The 14,932-nt window shown below is 41.5% G+C and overlaps 1 protein-coding gene across 2 annotated transcripts in view; it reads right to left on the bottom strand.

Moving 5' to 3' along the window:
* Nucleotides 1–10,944, bottom strand: part of LOC113149516 (1-phosphatidylinositol 4,5-bisphosphate phosphodiesterase beta-1) — a 91,277-nt gene extending 80,333 nt beyond the window's left edge. For both annotated transcript variants that reach the window (XM_026341692.1, XM_026341694.1), the window contains exons 1-2: nt 10,612–10,944; nt 6,200–6,277 (exon numbers count right to left, since the gene is read on the bottom strand). In XM_026341692.1, the coding sequence (XP_026197477.1) occupies nt 6,200–6,277; nt 10,612–10,710 (177 nt within the window). In that variant the 5' untranslated portion in view covers nt 10,711–10,944. The remainder of the gene's footprint in view (nt 1–6,199; nt 6,278–10,611) is intronic.
* Nucleotides 10,945–14,932: the final 3,988 nt, after the last annotated feature.

Genomic DNA, 14,932 nt, shown 5'->3' with positions numbered 1-14,932 from the left:
TACACACCTTTCAGGAGTAAAGTGTCAATCTGTTGTTTTATTAAATGTATTAAAGTAAGTATAAGTAATAGGTCCTATATAATAAAGGTTGACATGGGGTTAAATCAACACTTCTTCTTGCCCTTGCAACGTACATAATGCATAGGATTATTTACTTATAGCATAGGAGTGCATTCAGTTTTAAGGTATTTCTGTTAACTCCAGCACATCCCTAACTCATAATAACTGTAGGGTATTACTAACTGGTATCCTTCCGTTGCTGCTGCACTATCTACATCATTTACAAGCCATGTGATTGGTTAGGCTTATCACTTGAGTCCAGAGTGTGTTAGCTTCTTTTCTGAACTGTCCTGCCAGCGCTGCTGCCATAGCTAAGTCACCTCTGCTACGCTGGCAGACTCAGCTGAGGTGCAGAGATTCACACTGAATAGCGTGGGCACCAGCAGAGCTTTTAATCAGCCAAAAGGCTCTAAAAGGACAGAATCTGTGGTTTTGTGAACACACTCAAGTCGTTCAGGAGAGGAAATCAACAGAACAGTGTCCCTCCTTCACATACTCTCCAGCATTACTCTGTAGTGTGTGTGTGTGTGTGTGTGTGTGTGTGTGTGTACCCTTCCAAGAGCATGGCGCAGGAAAACCAGGGCTAACTAACTCGAGTGGAAAAAAGCCTTCTATTGATTTCTAATGTTTCCTTCCAATTCAGGAACTGCTAATCTAAAAGAGTTTGACAACACTTTTCTTCTTTAACAATTTGCTTCATCTTCTTTTGACTCTCGGCTCTAATAAACAGCAATTCACTCTACCATCGAGTCCACACACACAGGCACTCCACTGCATTTCAACGTTACAATCCTGCTCTGCTTAGCACACAGCTCAACAGTTTACATTTAGTTGTTTTAGGATGGGTGCTCTGAGTCAAGCTGTTGTTCATGCCACCTAATAAAAACTGCAAGATGGAAAAAAACAATCCTTATTTTACATTTTGTTGTAGGAACATTCACTGTTCCCAAATAACAGCTCATAGGATGTCTTGCTTAGTTGTCATAATATTTAAACACTGCTACAACAACGGTGACTTTTTGTCCTGCTCCTCAAAGCCAATAAATACCATCTATAAAAGAACTGTACTGACACATCTAAGGCAAATATCAATAACCCTGCCCTGACCTTTTTCTGTAAGCTTTAGTCGTTTGTACAGCCTAACCTGCTGTTAGGTGGCTGATATCTACTGCAAGTAAAGGTACTGTCTCAACACCTTGCTGAGAAATGTTACCAGTGTGGAAAGATATTCCTCAGTATTTTTGGCCAAAACTGTGTAGTAGTGATGTCTAATTGATTTCTACAATGTAAAGGTATAATGATGAGTACAGCTAATAAAAAGGCCTGGGCTCTTCTGCTAAGTCACGTATGATAGGATGTTTGGCTACACAGCTGGGGACTTAAAGAGCAGCAGCTTACTGCACAGTGCCCTACAAGCCAATCAAAAATCAAAACATAATGTCAGCGTAAATTATGTCACCAGTTGCTAATGTGGTGTGAAAGTAACTCATTAAGTCAATGAACTGATACCATACCACAGTCGTTTTCGTCATTATGATCAGCATGGTCTTTTCTGTCTCTCTCTCCGGGTGTCTGTTTCTCTGTCTACTGGTTCAGATGAAATAGGGCCTCACTGTGCCAGGCTATAACTTGGCAGAGGTCACAATTCACTTTCAGTTGATTGGCTGCAGATTTATGGCTTGTCTCTCATCACTCCCATATAGTGCTGACGGAGGTGGAGGAGCAGCAGCTTTGGTAATCACAGAAAATTGCTGTGTTGGGGGAAACAGATGTGTGAACTCTGCTATGACAGAGAAGAGAGAGAAGGGTGTGTGTTTGGCTACCAAATGTGCATTAGGTTTAACGTGAACTTTAAAGAGCTTTGCTCATGTTCTAGATTAGGTCAATTAGACGCTCATTCAGAAATGTCCCACACATACCAGTTGCCAATTTTGCGAATCTGATTTTGGCCTGGGGTGAACTGTCTTTCACCTCTGAACATCAGTCAGTGTCTTGTGCTGAGTGCTTGTCCAGTGGATGTCTTGAAATTGGCACACTGCTGAAACATAAATCTCCAGAGAGAAAACATTTAACCTTTTGCTATAACCACAGGCTGCTCGGGGGAACACACAAAAATACACGCAGAGGCACAAACAAGGAAACAATTATATCAGTTTCAAAGTGGCAATGTTCTCCAGAATATGAGCGGAGGCTGAAAGACAATGCGACATTTCCGAGGTGTGTGCTGTCACATGGCAACCATGGCAACTAAACCAAAAGGCTGTTAATTTGACTGAGTCAGTCCACCTCTCAGTGTTGCATAGCTCCTCCCCCTGAAAGCCTCAACCAGCAGGGGCAAAAATTATTTTTAACCTACTAAAGATGCACCTGTTCCTGGTTGGACATTAGAGGAATGTTGGTGTGTGTGTGTGTGTGTGTGTGTGTGTGTGTGAATGTGAATGTGCTTCCACATGTGACTGCGTGTGGATGTATGGGTGCACTGGTCTGAATAACCCGGGCTAATTACCATGGTACGGTGATTGGAATATAGAAAGTGGTGACCTAGTGGCTTTATGTGATTACAACAGTGGATCGTGTCATATAACTCATAAGCATATGTAATGATTTTTTGGGTAATTGTACGTCTGCTCACTAACTCTCAGTGAACAGAAGTGAACTGTCACTAATGCAATTTAGCAATGCAACTGTCACCAAACTGTCCTTAGGCATTACAATTCCTCAGAAAAGGTAGGGCACCTCACCTGTTTGCATTCTAAAGTTAAGAGGGTTGTAGCTACAGGAAACAAAGATTCACAGTGATGAGACCTGTATCGACTTTTTATACGATATCTAATATGCTGTTATTAATCTGTTTCTATTGTGGGATGAGAATTTGGCAACATAAGACCACTTTATAAGGTCACTGAAATGAAACACTTATTTCCTGTCACCTGTTGTCATGGTCACCATCGTTATTACTATACTGTTCCAACTGTGTTTTTGCTGTTTGTACATTATGTGTGTCTGCATGTGTGTGTGTGAGGGGGGGGACTTTCAAGGTGAAGGAGAGAGAATGCAGAAACATCAAAAACCGGCGAAATGGACTCTGAACCAAACACATACAAACACGGAAGAGTTATGACTTTGGGAGTTTACATAGCGGTGCCCTGTTTAAACATACAGCAGTGTGCAGAAATGGAGACAGAGCTCACGTCACACTGGACTTCACACCTCCTTTTCATCAGAACTACATTGACTATCTCAAACAATAGTAGCATTGTTCAAACTCCTGCTTTGGCAAGCGTCCAGTAGTGGAGAGAAGGAAAGGAAAAATCAAATAGGTCAAATAAGCCTGAATTCCTTGTGCATTAGCTCATTTCTTGGGCTCCTGCCACCATAAATTCACCTCAATTACAGTGACAGTCTCAAACAAGAATCAATAAGTATCTCATTACACTTATGACAACTCCTCTACACAGCACAGTGTTTTTGAAGTTCAGGCTGCATTGTCAGCACAATTAACTGTGACTTGAACAAAGGCATCAAGATCAAACTAGAGGATTCCTTGAGTCTCGAGTGATCAACTTAAAGGGTAGCCAGAAAGGAAAGGCAAAAAACTTCAAGCTTAAACAGATCTGACATAGAGTTTCTTCTGTCGTCAAAACGAAAGTTTGCCTTTCTGACCTTAAACATGGCTGAAATCCATTGCTGGCCCTGACTCCAAAATGAAAAACCCATCACTAGATGGAAAGGACAACCCTTTTCCATCTAGTGCAATTAGCAGCAAAGTCCTTCTATCACCTTTCCTCTCTCTCTGTGTAAATGTCCCCCATACATGTTAGAGAAAGACAGATTTAGACCAACATGTCCAAGCCTTGCAGTTTGTTTGTTGAGCTGAAAATATGTGATTATGTAAGTATGAATGGCAGCTAATTTTACTGCTGGCCACCTAACAATGACTGCTACTGCAAAACTCTAACATCAGCTTAAAAGCATAAAAAGCCAAATAACACTTTGTTAGTTTGTGCAAGCTTAAATTTAAACAAAGTTGATTAAGTTTCCATCTGTGATTTCGGAGCTTCATAATTGCAGTTCACTGCCAGACAACATTCCCATGGGTGAGCTGCAAGTCTTTTCAAACCCCGGAACTTTTTCTAGTTAAAGTCCTCCAGGAAATAGTAAAACTGAAAATAGAGTAAATAGTAAAAAAACTGGCTCAATCAGTGGTGATGTCTGTTTGAAAGTAAGCACAATGGGCACACCTCTGCGCTTCTGAAGAATCTGAGGAATGCTTTTACTCTGCAGGCCATCAGGCCAAGCCTCTAACAAACACACACATACAGCACGCAACAACTAGACAGAGCATCATAGTTTGTTTAAATTGGTCTGTTGAACAGATGTGCAATATCATCATGAATAAACATGAGTGAAAACATCTTTATAAACACATAAAACACACGTTTGTGTTCACCGTGGCATTGAGGAATACAGCGGGTGCCTTTCTTTATGCCCTAATAGAGTTTTGCCCAGGCTGCACTTGGTATCAATTTGAGTTATTATGTGTGCGGCAGGACTGCTCTCAATGCTCAGAGACAGAACAGACACCCACACATGTAAACACACACACACACACACACACACACAAAAGCCTCATCATTCAAAATCTTTGCCTTATGACAGAGGCACGGGAAATAATGACAAATTGATGCCAAAGAGGCTTTTTCAATTCTCTTAGTGGAGAATCACTCTCAGTGCTTGTTATCTCTGACCACAGACACACACTTTCCCACATGCACAAGCAAGCCAGACATCAAAAGTGGCCCTTCAACTGTTTTTGTTTGTTTCTGTCTGTCTCTTTTCAGAACCCCAGCCTTTCCTCATTGATTGTTTAGTAGAACTGTAGATATATAGGCCCTGAAGACATCCTCTATTTCACAAAATGTAGCGTATTAATTTATGGTAGGTTGCCAACATAATAGGATTCTTTCTCTGTTACCAAACAGGAGCAGCGGCACACCCGTGAATGCTGCGTGCACAGAGATGTGTGTACAGAGGTAAAGTCTCGGTCAGCACTCCTGTCTATGCTCTGGTATGGGTGCAGTGAAATACTATCATCTAGGCAAACATAAAATCAATGGTAGCTATTAATTAGTCTACCTCTGGCTGCCCTTGCTGATACACTTATGCACACAAATAGAACAGGCACACATTACATCTGGTGAGCTGTTTGGAGTTGGATTGGATTTTTAAAGAAGCACGGAATAAGGAAAACTTGCACAGGAGCTGTATAGTAAGTGCAAAAAAAAAAAAAAACAGCTCAAACTGGAAAAGAACCCCACTTTCAAGGTTAAACTGAAAGGAAGTGCTTTGTAAAGTTACCTACACTGATAGCATCTCATATCTTAAATTTCTTAACCTTGTTCCTGGTTGTTGTGTAAGTCCTAAGTTGAGTGCAGACAAAATGCGTGGTGGAATATTCTCAGGTGTCAAGTTAAGCACTGCAGGTGCAGCAGTTCAGATTTCTACCGGTTTACCTTGCTTCCTAGTGTACTTCTTAAGATTTTGAGTCACTGTTTTCAAGCACAAATTTCAAAGCGGTAACTGATTACAGACAAGGTAGACGTAAGTCACACATAAACATTTGGCAAAAGACAAGAGGAATAACAAAGCAAAGACACGAGATAATCCTGACAGTACTGTGGCCTGTAAAAGATCCCAAAGATGGAAATAGCATACAAAACGTAAAGCATGCCACCCACACTGTCTATTCCACTAAAATCCGTTGCGGAGGCAATTTCTAATAGCTGAAACACTTTCCAGACAGTTTTTAGATCATCCCTAATAATCCTAGATGTAATGATGTTGCCATGGTAATGACTACCTAATCACACAATGACTACTACATTATGAAGTTGGATAGTTTTAAGCAACTATCTTTGAAGACAAGGACAAATGATACTGTAGCTGTTTGAATTACTGTAGTTTTCCAAAGCAACACAACTCAAATACTGTTCAGAAAGTTTGAAAACAACAAGGTCCATTCATTTTTCAGTGAATGTACATAACAGCTTAGATTCATGTCACAAGAGCAGTGGGTATTTTCACTTTCGTTCGGCCAGATCAAGACAGTTGACTTGGGCTTGTTGGTGTAGTGCCTCACCTTGTTCTGGTCTGTCCAATACAGGAAGTATCCCTTAGGGTCGACTGTTAATGTCACCGGGGTCACAGTGGTAGAATCCTGTAGAAAAGCAAAAAAACAAAAAACAAACATCTGGAGTCAATGTGTGTATCTCCTTGGATCTGTGTACGTGTACCACTGTGTTCGTTTTTAAATGCATGCTGTTGTGTGTATGGGCAAACCAATAAATGAATGTCCAAGAACAAAACATAGTTTTTGTAATACCACATGCATACCAGAATCTGAAATGACATTAAAAGAGCTGTTTATGTTGTAAGCATGCACACAATCCTTTCCTTCTAGGGTACTTTCTCCACCATGACCTAGCTTCACTACAAATGTCCAAGTAGCCTGGTGTGTGAGTGTGTGTATCTGAGACAACAGCATTCATGAACTGCTGCTTGATTCGCAGCTGATATTTTCCCCACTTGTAACAGACAAATCCGTTCCCACAGTCCCCACATTCAGACAGCTCCAAGTCGCACACATACAAACACACACACACAGCGTTTGGCCGTGAGGCATACATGGCAACACAGGTATTATTGGATGCTTCTATAAAAAGACAGAGCCGTTGCTTTCTCATGTCCACAGTGGCTGCGTTTCAGCTGAACAGTAGCATATTGTCCCCTTCAATGAGCCATGGCTATGTGATAAGAAAGACGGAAACCTCCGCACTTGCTGCACAGAGCAAGAAAATCTTCAAAGAGGCTTCTAATGATGTCCCTGTCGTAGCACTGGGAGACAGAACAAATGGTCTGCATCTGCTACACACTCGTCATATTTGGTTGTGCCCTATGTGACTTGAAGTGTAGGATATCATGAAAGGTTTGAGCTTGGAGCTGGCAGACAGTGGAGGAGTTTGTGTTGAGCTGGGGAGAACCATTAGTGCATCAATTTCTCTGGTCAAAATGAGACAACCGTGTGTATGCTTTATGATAAACCAAGCCCCGAATCTACCCTCTTTAAAAACCCACAGAGAAATCGAAAAAGCAGAAAAAAACGAAGAGAGAAAAGTAAACGAGTGACGCATTTGATGCTGGAAAATGGTAAACTGCCGCATCAGAGGCATTTGGTACAGTGACGTTTACTATGGCAACCCGCAATTCCCATGAAATCCATTAGCGACTCAAGAGGAATCGTTTTGGTTCTGTTCACATGATCGCGCAATCTTTGCAGGCTTGACTGGATGACAAAAGACACAGTTCATACCACTGAATGCAGGCTGCCCACGCCCACACACACACACACACACACACACACACACACACACACACACACACACACACACACACACACACACACAATATTTACAGCCCGAGGGCAGGAGAAAAACCTTATGTTTGCAGTTTTTGGACACAGCATTTAATACCAATTACACCCCATTTCTCTGATCTCCACTCAAGTTACAATCCACAGGCCAATTTCTTCCTTTTAGTTTTTACAGATTAATATCTCTTTTAAATCCTCCATGAATCAATGACATTAATAATATTACGGCAACGGGTTTAAATCTCCAATAAACAAAGTCAATGGGCGAAACGCGGCAACTGATGCCTTGTCCGTGATGACAGAGATAAAGAAAGAAGATGTCTTGACAGTACTGGGATTCTGCCTAATGATGTGAGAGCAGTCATTTTCACCAGCGCATTTCTTAATGTTCTAACTCTCCATGGCCACCACTACAAACACATTAAGCCATTATGGACTCTTAGCAAAGATTTCCTCATGGGTCTGCACATTTACAAAAAAGACAAGTACTTATTACACTGTGGCTAAGACTGCAGAGTGATTTGCTGATATTACTCAGGAGTGGTACTGCTCATGCTTTTTATTGTCATTTGACCATTTTGAGGATTTGTCATTAATGGAAAGACATTAAGCAGCCGTGGCCTACTATTTGCTGAATTAAGCTGAGATAAGTGACCAACTTGCCAGAGTATAAACACCCTGAGGGAGCAGATCCTGGGCAGGGAGCGTGTACTATCAGCCATCACCTGAGGGGGTGTGTTAGAGAGGAGTAACTCAGCATGTTTCTGTTCTGTATGCTAACGACACATCTTACTATTTTAAGGGATTTTAGACCCCTTATGAAATGTGATAATATCTTATTTAAGACAGACAAAAGTGCATGACACAAGTGTAAATCTCTTTACACAGCCTCAGCATCATCTTTGATATAGTTCAGATATTGCCTGATGCAGTTAAAGATTTTTGAGGTGAAGATGAGTGTCCCTGCCCTAGAGGATTTGGATGTCGGCCAAATCTCCATGTCCTCTTAGGAGAAGGCAGCAATTGGTGCTGAAAGCAATGTTTGAACTGACTGACAAATAATAACAAAATCCAGAAAATGTTTTAATATACAACCATTTCTTGAGCGACAGCAGCAGCCAGTTGTCTGCATGTGGCTGCGACAGAAGTACAAGGTGTGTTTGTACATGTGTGCGGGAGTTTGGGGAGGTCTGTGTCTTTGAGGCTTTCACAAACATTTCAGGATGTTTTCTGCTTGCTCTTCTATCCATTTTCAACAGCCGACCACTAAGCGCTGTGTGCTGAAGTATTCACTGCTTCTCTTCACTGCTACGAGCACGCCGCTCCGGAAAACTCATGGCTGTTGTTCTGTTCATGCAGTACGGTTCATGCCAATTTGCACGCAAGCGAAACTTGACGGCACTTTTGTCTCCAGTGAATGCTCAGCAGTGCAACATATCTCTAATTTCCCCTAAAACTAAAACACTCCCAAACCTAACACTCATTCAAATACTGGAACGGCCTGTTGCTTGTACTATTTCCTAAAGGTAGAGGTTAGAGTGGAGCCCAACATCCACAGCCATGATGACAAGAAAATGATTTCATTCAATCCTTTTCCACTGACTATTTATTATAGCTTTTTTCCCTGTCTGTGACTTCTATGTGATTCTTGCCATGAAGTGATACAGAGAGCAAAGAGGAAGGAAAGAGAGCCTGGGCAATGAAACCAAGAACTCATCTGTGTGTGTGTCTGTGTTGGAGGGTGTATGTTTTCGCAGGAAAGGCCTGGTGGGCATTTGGAGATATGGACCTCATGTACAAACTGCAGTACACACCCACACACACACATAAACACACAAAGGGTAATTACAAGTTAACTAAACATTGAAATAATCTTGTATCTTGTTTAAACTTAAGATTGATGATTGACAGTGTGGCTGGAGGTGTGCATAATTTCCTCCGGTGCCATCTGCACTGACCTCATTCACACTGCTCGACAATACCATCTGTGCTGTTCCTGAATCACCTGAGATCAGTGGAAATGAATATATTTCACATGCATTACTTAGGATGATCTTAAATTCATATTTCAAAACGTCAATTACGTAAAAGTAGCAGGACAGCACAGTCTGACTGCTGATGTGGAATGACACGTATGCTCACAGTCAGCGGGATCACGTTTGATTCTCCTTTTACCAAAGCACCAGCATACAGCAGCTCACCCAGCAGTTACAGGTGGGCACACCTCCGCACGTTAAGCAAAATGAAAGTAACAACTGGACTCCTATCTAAATGTTCACATAATAAACATGTATCAAGGCAGGAGAGGCCAGAGGGATGCAAGCAGTTATTCAAATTAGACAGAGTTGTGGAAAGATGTGAAACAACGATCACAGAAAGTCCCTTTAAAAATATAAAAAAGCTATTATACTGAGGGAGCATCAGATGGAAAACGCGATTGAAACTCAGTTTGAAGTGCAGCTGAAACAGTACATGTTAATTCTCTATGGGCTGCGTGGATTTGTTCCTCAGAGAAGGCGCAGTGCAGCCATAGCTGTCTGATGAAAGGCTACTACTCTTATGTTGTACCGGCTACTCAACAGCAGTGCAATCCATTTGAATCAAGGTCATTTCTCTGCAGCTGCAGCCAGTAGTACGGAAATACTAGAATAATAAAAAACTAAACAAAAACACTGGTTATACAAGTGTGGTCTGGTGGTGACACTGCGGTCCGCGTCTTGATCCCCGATCCACTAATTAATTGTGGTTAATTGATCAAAACGTGGAGTGAATGGGAGGTGGGGGGGCTTAGTTCAGGTCTTTCATTTGATTTCAGCAGCGGGCATGCATTCTCTCTCTCTCTCACACACACACATACACACACACACACACAGGCCTGCTAAAGATTGGGAAATGTAAACAAAGTACATGTCACAGGACACTAGCTGCTGCCTTCTTCACACCGATAACCAGCTGCTCCTGCCAGTGCGGTCTCCACTGAGAATTAAATCTACCGGCTACTGTTGCACGCGTCGCCTGTAGGTTTTCTAATGCAACCCTGTGGTAAATAGCTACATGCATTCAAAACGTGCAGACACGATCCGACAGTCAAAAGATTCACTGCCACTTTTTCCAGTACTTACATCGTCCCATTTCATAAATTTGTTGCCCTTTCTTAGGCTCTCGGGCACGGACACTGGCTTGAGCTGCAGCGCATGAACTCCAGGCTGTGCCCCTGCCATTGACTCATCTACGCTTCTCGATGCACGGCAAGGATTGAAATGAGTCAGAGTCCTCTGTTCCACTCGTATTTCTCTTCCTGTCCTTTGTAATATGCTTGAAAGCAGGCTGACGGAAGCCCACTATAGCTGCCAGTATGTCATGCCCACATTGACGGCGGCGGTGGCGCGTCTCGGCTTTGGAGAGCTGTGGAGGCGGACGCAGGCGCAGCGGACCGTGGCCACTGACTGCTTGACTGAGCGACATGCAGCTAACGCGAAGACAAGAAGAGAAAGACAGAGAGGGGAGGAGGAGAAAGAGGGGGATCTGAATGAGTTGCACGTCTGGTTTCAAATTGTACAAGGCAATGCAGGGACAGGATCTGTGCATGAAGTGATCTAGCGCCTCCGTGCGTTGGAGGCAATACGATGGGCACAAAGCTTTGAGCAGATGAGAGTCCAGGGATGAGAAAAACTTGGACTGATGTGAGGATTTGTGTTTAGCAGTCTCTAAGCAATAAAAAACTGCTGTCCTGTATGGACAGTGGAATGAGGCATTAGACAGTTGGTTCACCCCAGGTCTCTGGGACGCAACCACTGAGGACAACAAAGTTGTGTCCTTTGTATCCAGCGTAGTATAACCTATATAGAAGTTATCATTGTTAGTGGAGGATTGTTGTGAGTGAAACAAAATCATACCAGTAAGAGAGCTTACAAGCAATTGATGATTATGTATAGATTCTACTGTATATTGAATCTTTTCACATACATAAATGGTCAGGGCTAGATGAATTTAGGAAATCCAGTCCACACCCGTTAAATAGACTGGACAGCGATTTCTGTTTCAATGCCCACACATGGCTGTGGGTCTATTTACTGCTTCATGACTAAACTTCTTCAAAGTTTTTTGAGTCAAAAGTGTGTCAACGCCTTTAGGACCTTTTTTGGTTTAATTTTCTTATTAAATAAAACATAAAACCTCTCCAGGGTTTGTACCACCCACACCATTTTTAAAAAGGGACTACAGACAAAGCAGACATGCTTTAGTCCTCCAGTTTTCCCCCTGTGTGTTGCTGTGGTCAGTCACTGGCCGGCGTTGACCGTCGGACATGTCAAACTAGTCAAACTAGTCAAACCTGTCAAATTCTGACTGGCACTTTTCATGTCAGCTGTTAGAGTAGTTGGTTTGAGTTTGCTTCCTGTCATTAATGATTGATTAGCGGTGACAGTCTAGGGACCATGCCCTGAATAGATTCATAGTTGGGTGACAGCTTTAGAAAGTGACGGAAGGATTCGTGTGGATGAGGAAAGGAGAGCGGCGCAGGAATAACACAAAGTCATGAGGTTACTAAGAAATCACATTTAAAGACAATATTTTCTGATGAGTCATAATACCAAAGTAGAAGCAGTTCCTTCAGCATGGAAAAACAAATGTACAGGATGCAAATGTTTTTCCACTTCAAGTAAGCCACTGTTAGCCACCATGCCTCGGAATTTGGTATTCGTCATCTGTTTCCCTATCAGCCCTGAGGATTCAACTAACTCTCAAATCAGCCACAGCACTCTCACAAAAGACAAAGGCCGTCAGTAAAGATAATAAGTGGATTATGATTCTACAAAAGCATTTCAGATGACAAATTTCCCATTTCCTTCATTGAGAGCTTTTAGAATGAAGTCATCATTTTTGAATGAAGTGTTTCTCTTTGTTTAAAATTACTTTCAACACAGTCAGTGATGTCTCCAGATGATTTGTGGCAGAAGCGATGAATTATAAAAGTATTTACCAAATAACCAGTTTAAAAACACCCAAATTACACACATTCTGTATAATGTGTGTTGTACTGTGTTCTTCAACAAGCAATAGCACTGGTCTAGTTGGACGAGGGGATCAAGACTCATCTTTCAGAACTGTTTTTGTCCCTGGAAGCAGTGTCAGAGTTTTATTTAATTTAAGAAAGAACATCTTTCTCTTAAATTGACATTCTCCAGAGTATGGCTGGATTAACCTGCTAACGGCTTCAGGGCAATAGTGAAATGTGGGCCCCACTGATCCTCCCAAGATACAGGTGCTTCCACTGTATAGTCCCAGAAAACAATAAAATTAAACATTTAACCTGGGTGTTCATGATACTAGAGAGTTTGTGGCCCCACAGGGCAGTTGTTTTAATTTAGGCTTGTTCCATTGTGTGTGTGCGACATCTTCCTAGCCTCTTCAAGATGCCTTTAATCTTCAAAACTATTTGTTGTTCCAACGAGTAGTCTCTGACCTGCATTTATTTCAGGGTAGAGGTTTATCGAAGGAACTAAAAGATTTGTTGATCTGTCCAGCTGGTGCTGCTTTCAAGGTGAAAATCTCCAGTATGTAAAAGATGTGTCAGTTCAGGTGACCAAACATTACAGATCTAAATAAAACATGCCCTAAAAAACATAGGTCTTATATTGACTTGCAGTTTGTGTCCAACCTTTTTTAAGTACAATCAGCACAAGTCAACGGTTTGCCTGAATTATGTACATTTGAGGAAAAGATGTTACAAAGTGCAATTCTTGCCTTCAAGGTTGATAACATCCATTTTTACATAGGCCAAGATTGCCTCTTGCTGATGAAAACGTTTTTGTATTCAAGGCAAGACCCAGGGCTCTGTAGCACACAAGATCTGTTTGAGGTAAATGGTGTTGACATCAACACACTGAACATCCAACCTTGCTGTTGTCCCTCAGTCAATTAAGGTTTAAGAAACTGCCAAACACAGTATACAGTATCCTCAACAGGCACTTACATTGGTCCTAATGTGACAGTGAGATGGGTTATTTGCTTCATATGTGGTGACAAGACAGAACGAGCGGGGACACAACAGTGTGTGAGTGTTTCTACGTGTTCAAGAAGAGGAACAGGTGTTCTACAACAACTGCCTGCAGGAGCCTTCACTGTCAATATTAACTGAAGGTATCTGCTAAGCTGCACATTCAGTTCACTATCAAAGTAAAGGATGTGTTTGCTACAACCAGATAGTCAACACGTAAAGGCATAGATCACACATCATATGGAGAAGAATCTAGTCTGTTTGTGTCAGCTGGAGTTATGAAAATAATATAAAATTGAATGGATTATTAGTATAGTATATAGTATAGTATATCTTATTTGGGTGTGGGCGTAGGAAGGATAACACTACTCTGCAAATGTGAGTGAACATCATGTCAGAACACACTGCAGGCTATAAAATGCATTAAATGAACAGTATCAAATACTAAACTGAATTCTGGGTGTATTCAGTGTATTCACTTTTAATCTTGTATCAGAAATTACATAGCTCAAACTAACTAGGAAGTCATTATTAACATCCATCATTTACACTAACTGCTTTTCCTCTCAAGGGTCACAGGGATGCTGGAGCCAATCCCATCAGTCCTCAGGCGAGAGGCATGGCACACTGTGGACAGGTTGCCAGGCCATTATTAACATTATTGGTTCATTTTGTCACAAACAAAGTTCTGTGCCAGCATAGCATTATGCAAATACAGTGCAGTTTTGTTCTTTGGATGAACTGAATGGATATGACAGGAGGCATTAATTCATGTTTCTAGTGCACAGTCAAATAAATCTGAGATGGTTTTTAATATTTGAATTGTTTTGAAATCTATTAGCTGGATTTTTCTGAAAAGATGGGATAAGAAAACCAAGGACTACCATGTATTAATGTATACATAAAGCCTCTGGAAAAGCAAAGAAGTCTCATTAAGACGATGCCTGCAATGTCCTCTGTGTGAACCCTAATAGAACCATGCAGTAGAAAGGCAGTACATTAGCAGCACCTTCTGGACCTCTCTTGTCAGTGCACTTTGTGAAGTATGCTTCATCCTGATCTGCTATACACAGGCTGTTTTAAAACTCAAAGCTAAATCATGATGCGTGCCCCACATTGTGTAACAGAAACTAAACTGAAACTAGGACTGGTTGATATTAATAAAATGTTCATTAGCAATATGTGTCATTTTATCAGAATGATGTAGCATGCTATTTTATTTTCTACAAGTGGCAGGAATGTGTTTAACCAGTCACATCAAGGAACTTCATCTCATTAAATATCCTATACCACTCCAATATTTTCATAATTGCAAACCTACCTACGACAACTCCACTATTATAATAATAGTGGATAATATGATGCAGAAAAACTTGCAATCATCTCCCCCTGCTTAAATATCTAGAAGTTGAGTCGTGGCATCCAGAGTTGGGAGCATTTGTCAT

This window comes from Anabas testudineus, chromosome 24 (genome assembly GCF_900324465.2).
Source record: "Anabas testudineus chromosome 24, fAnaTes1.2, whole genome shotgun sequence".
Classification (NCBI taxonomy): Eukaryota; Metazoa; Chordata; class Actinopteri; order Anabantiformes; family Anabantidae; genus Anabas; species Anabas testudineus.
The sequence above is the reverse complement of the archived record's forward strand: the minus strand, read 5'-3'. Positions and strand labels throughout refer to the sequence as shown.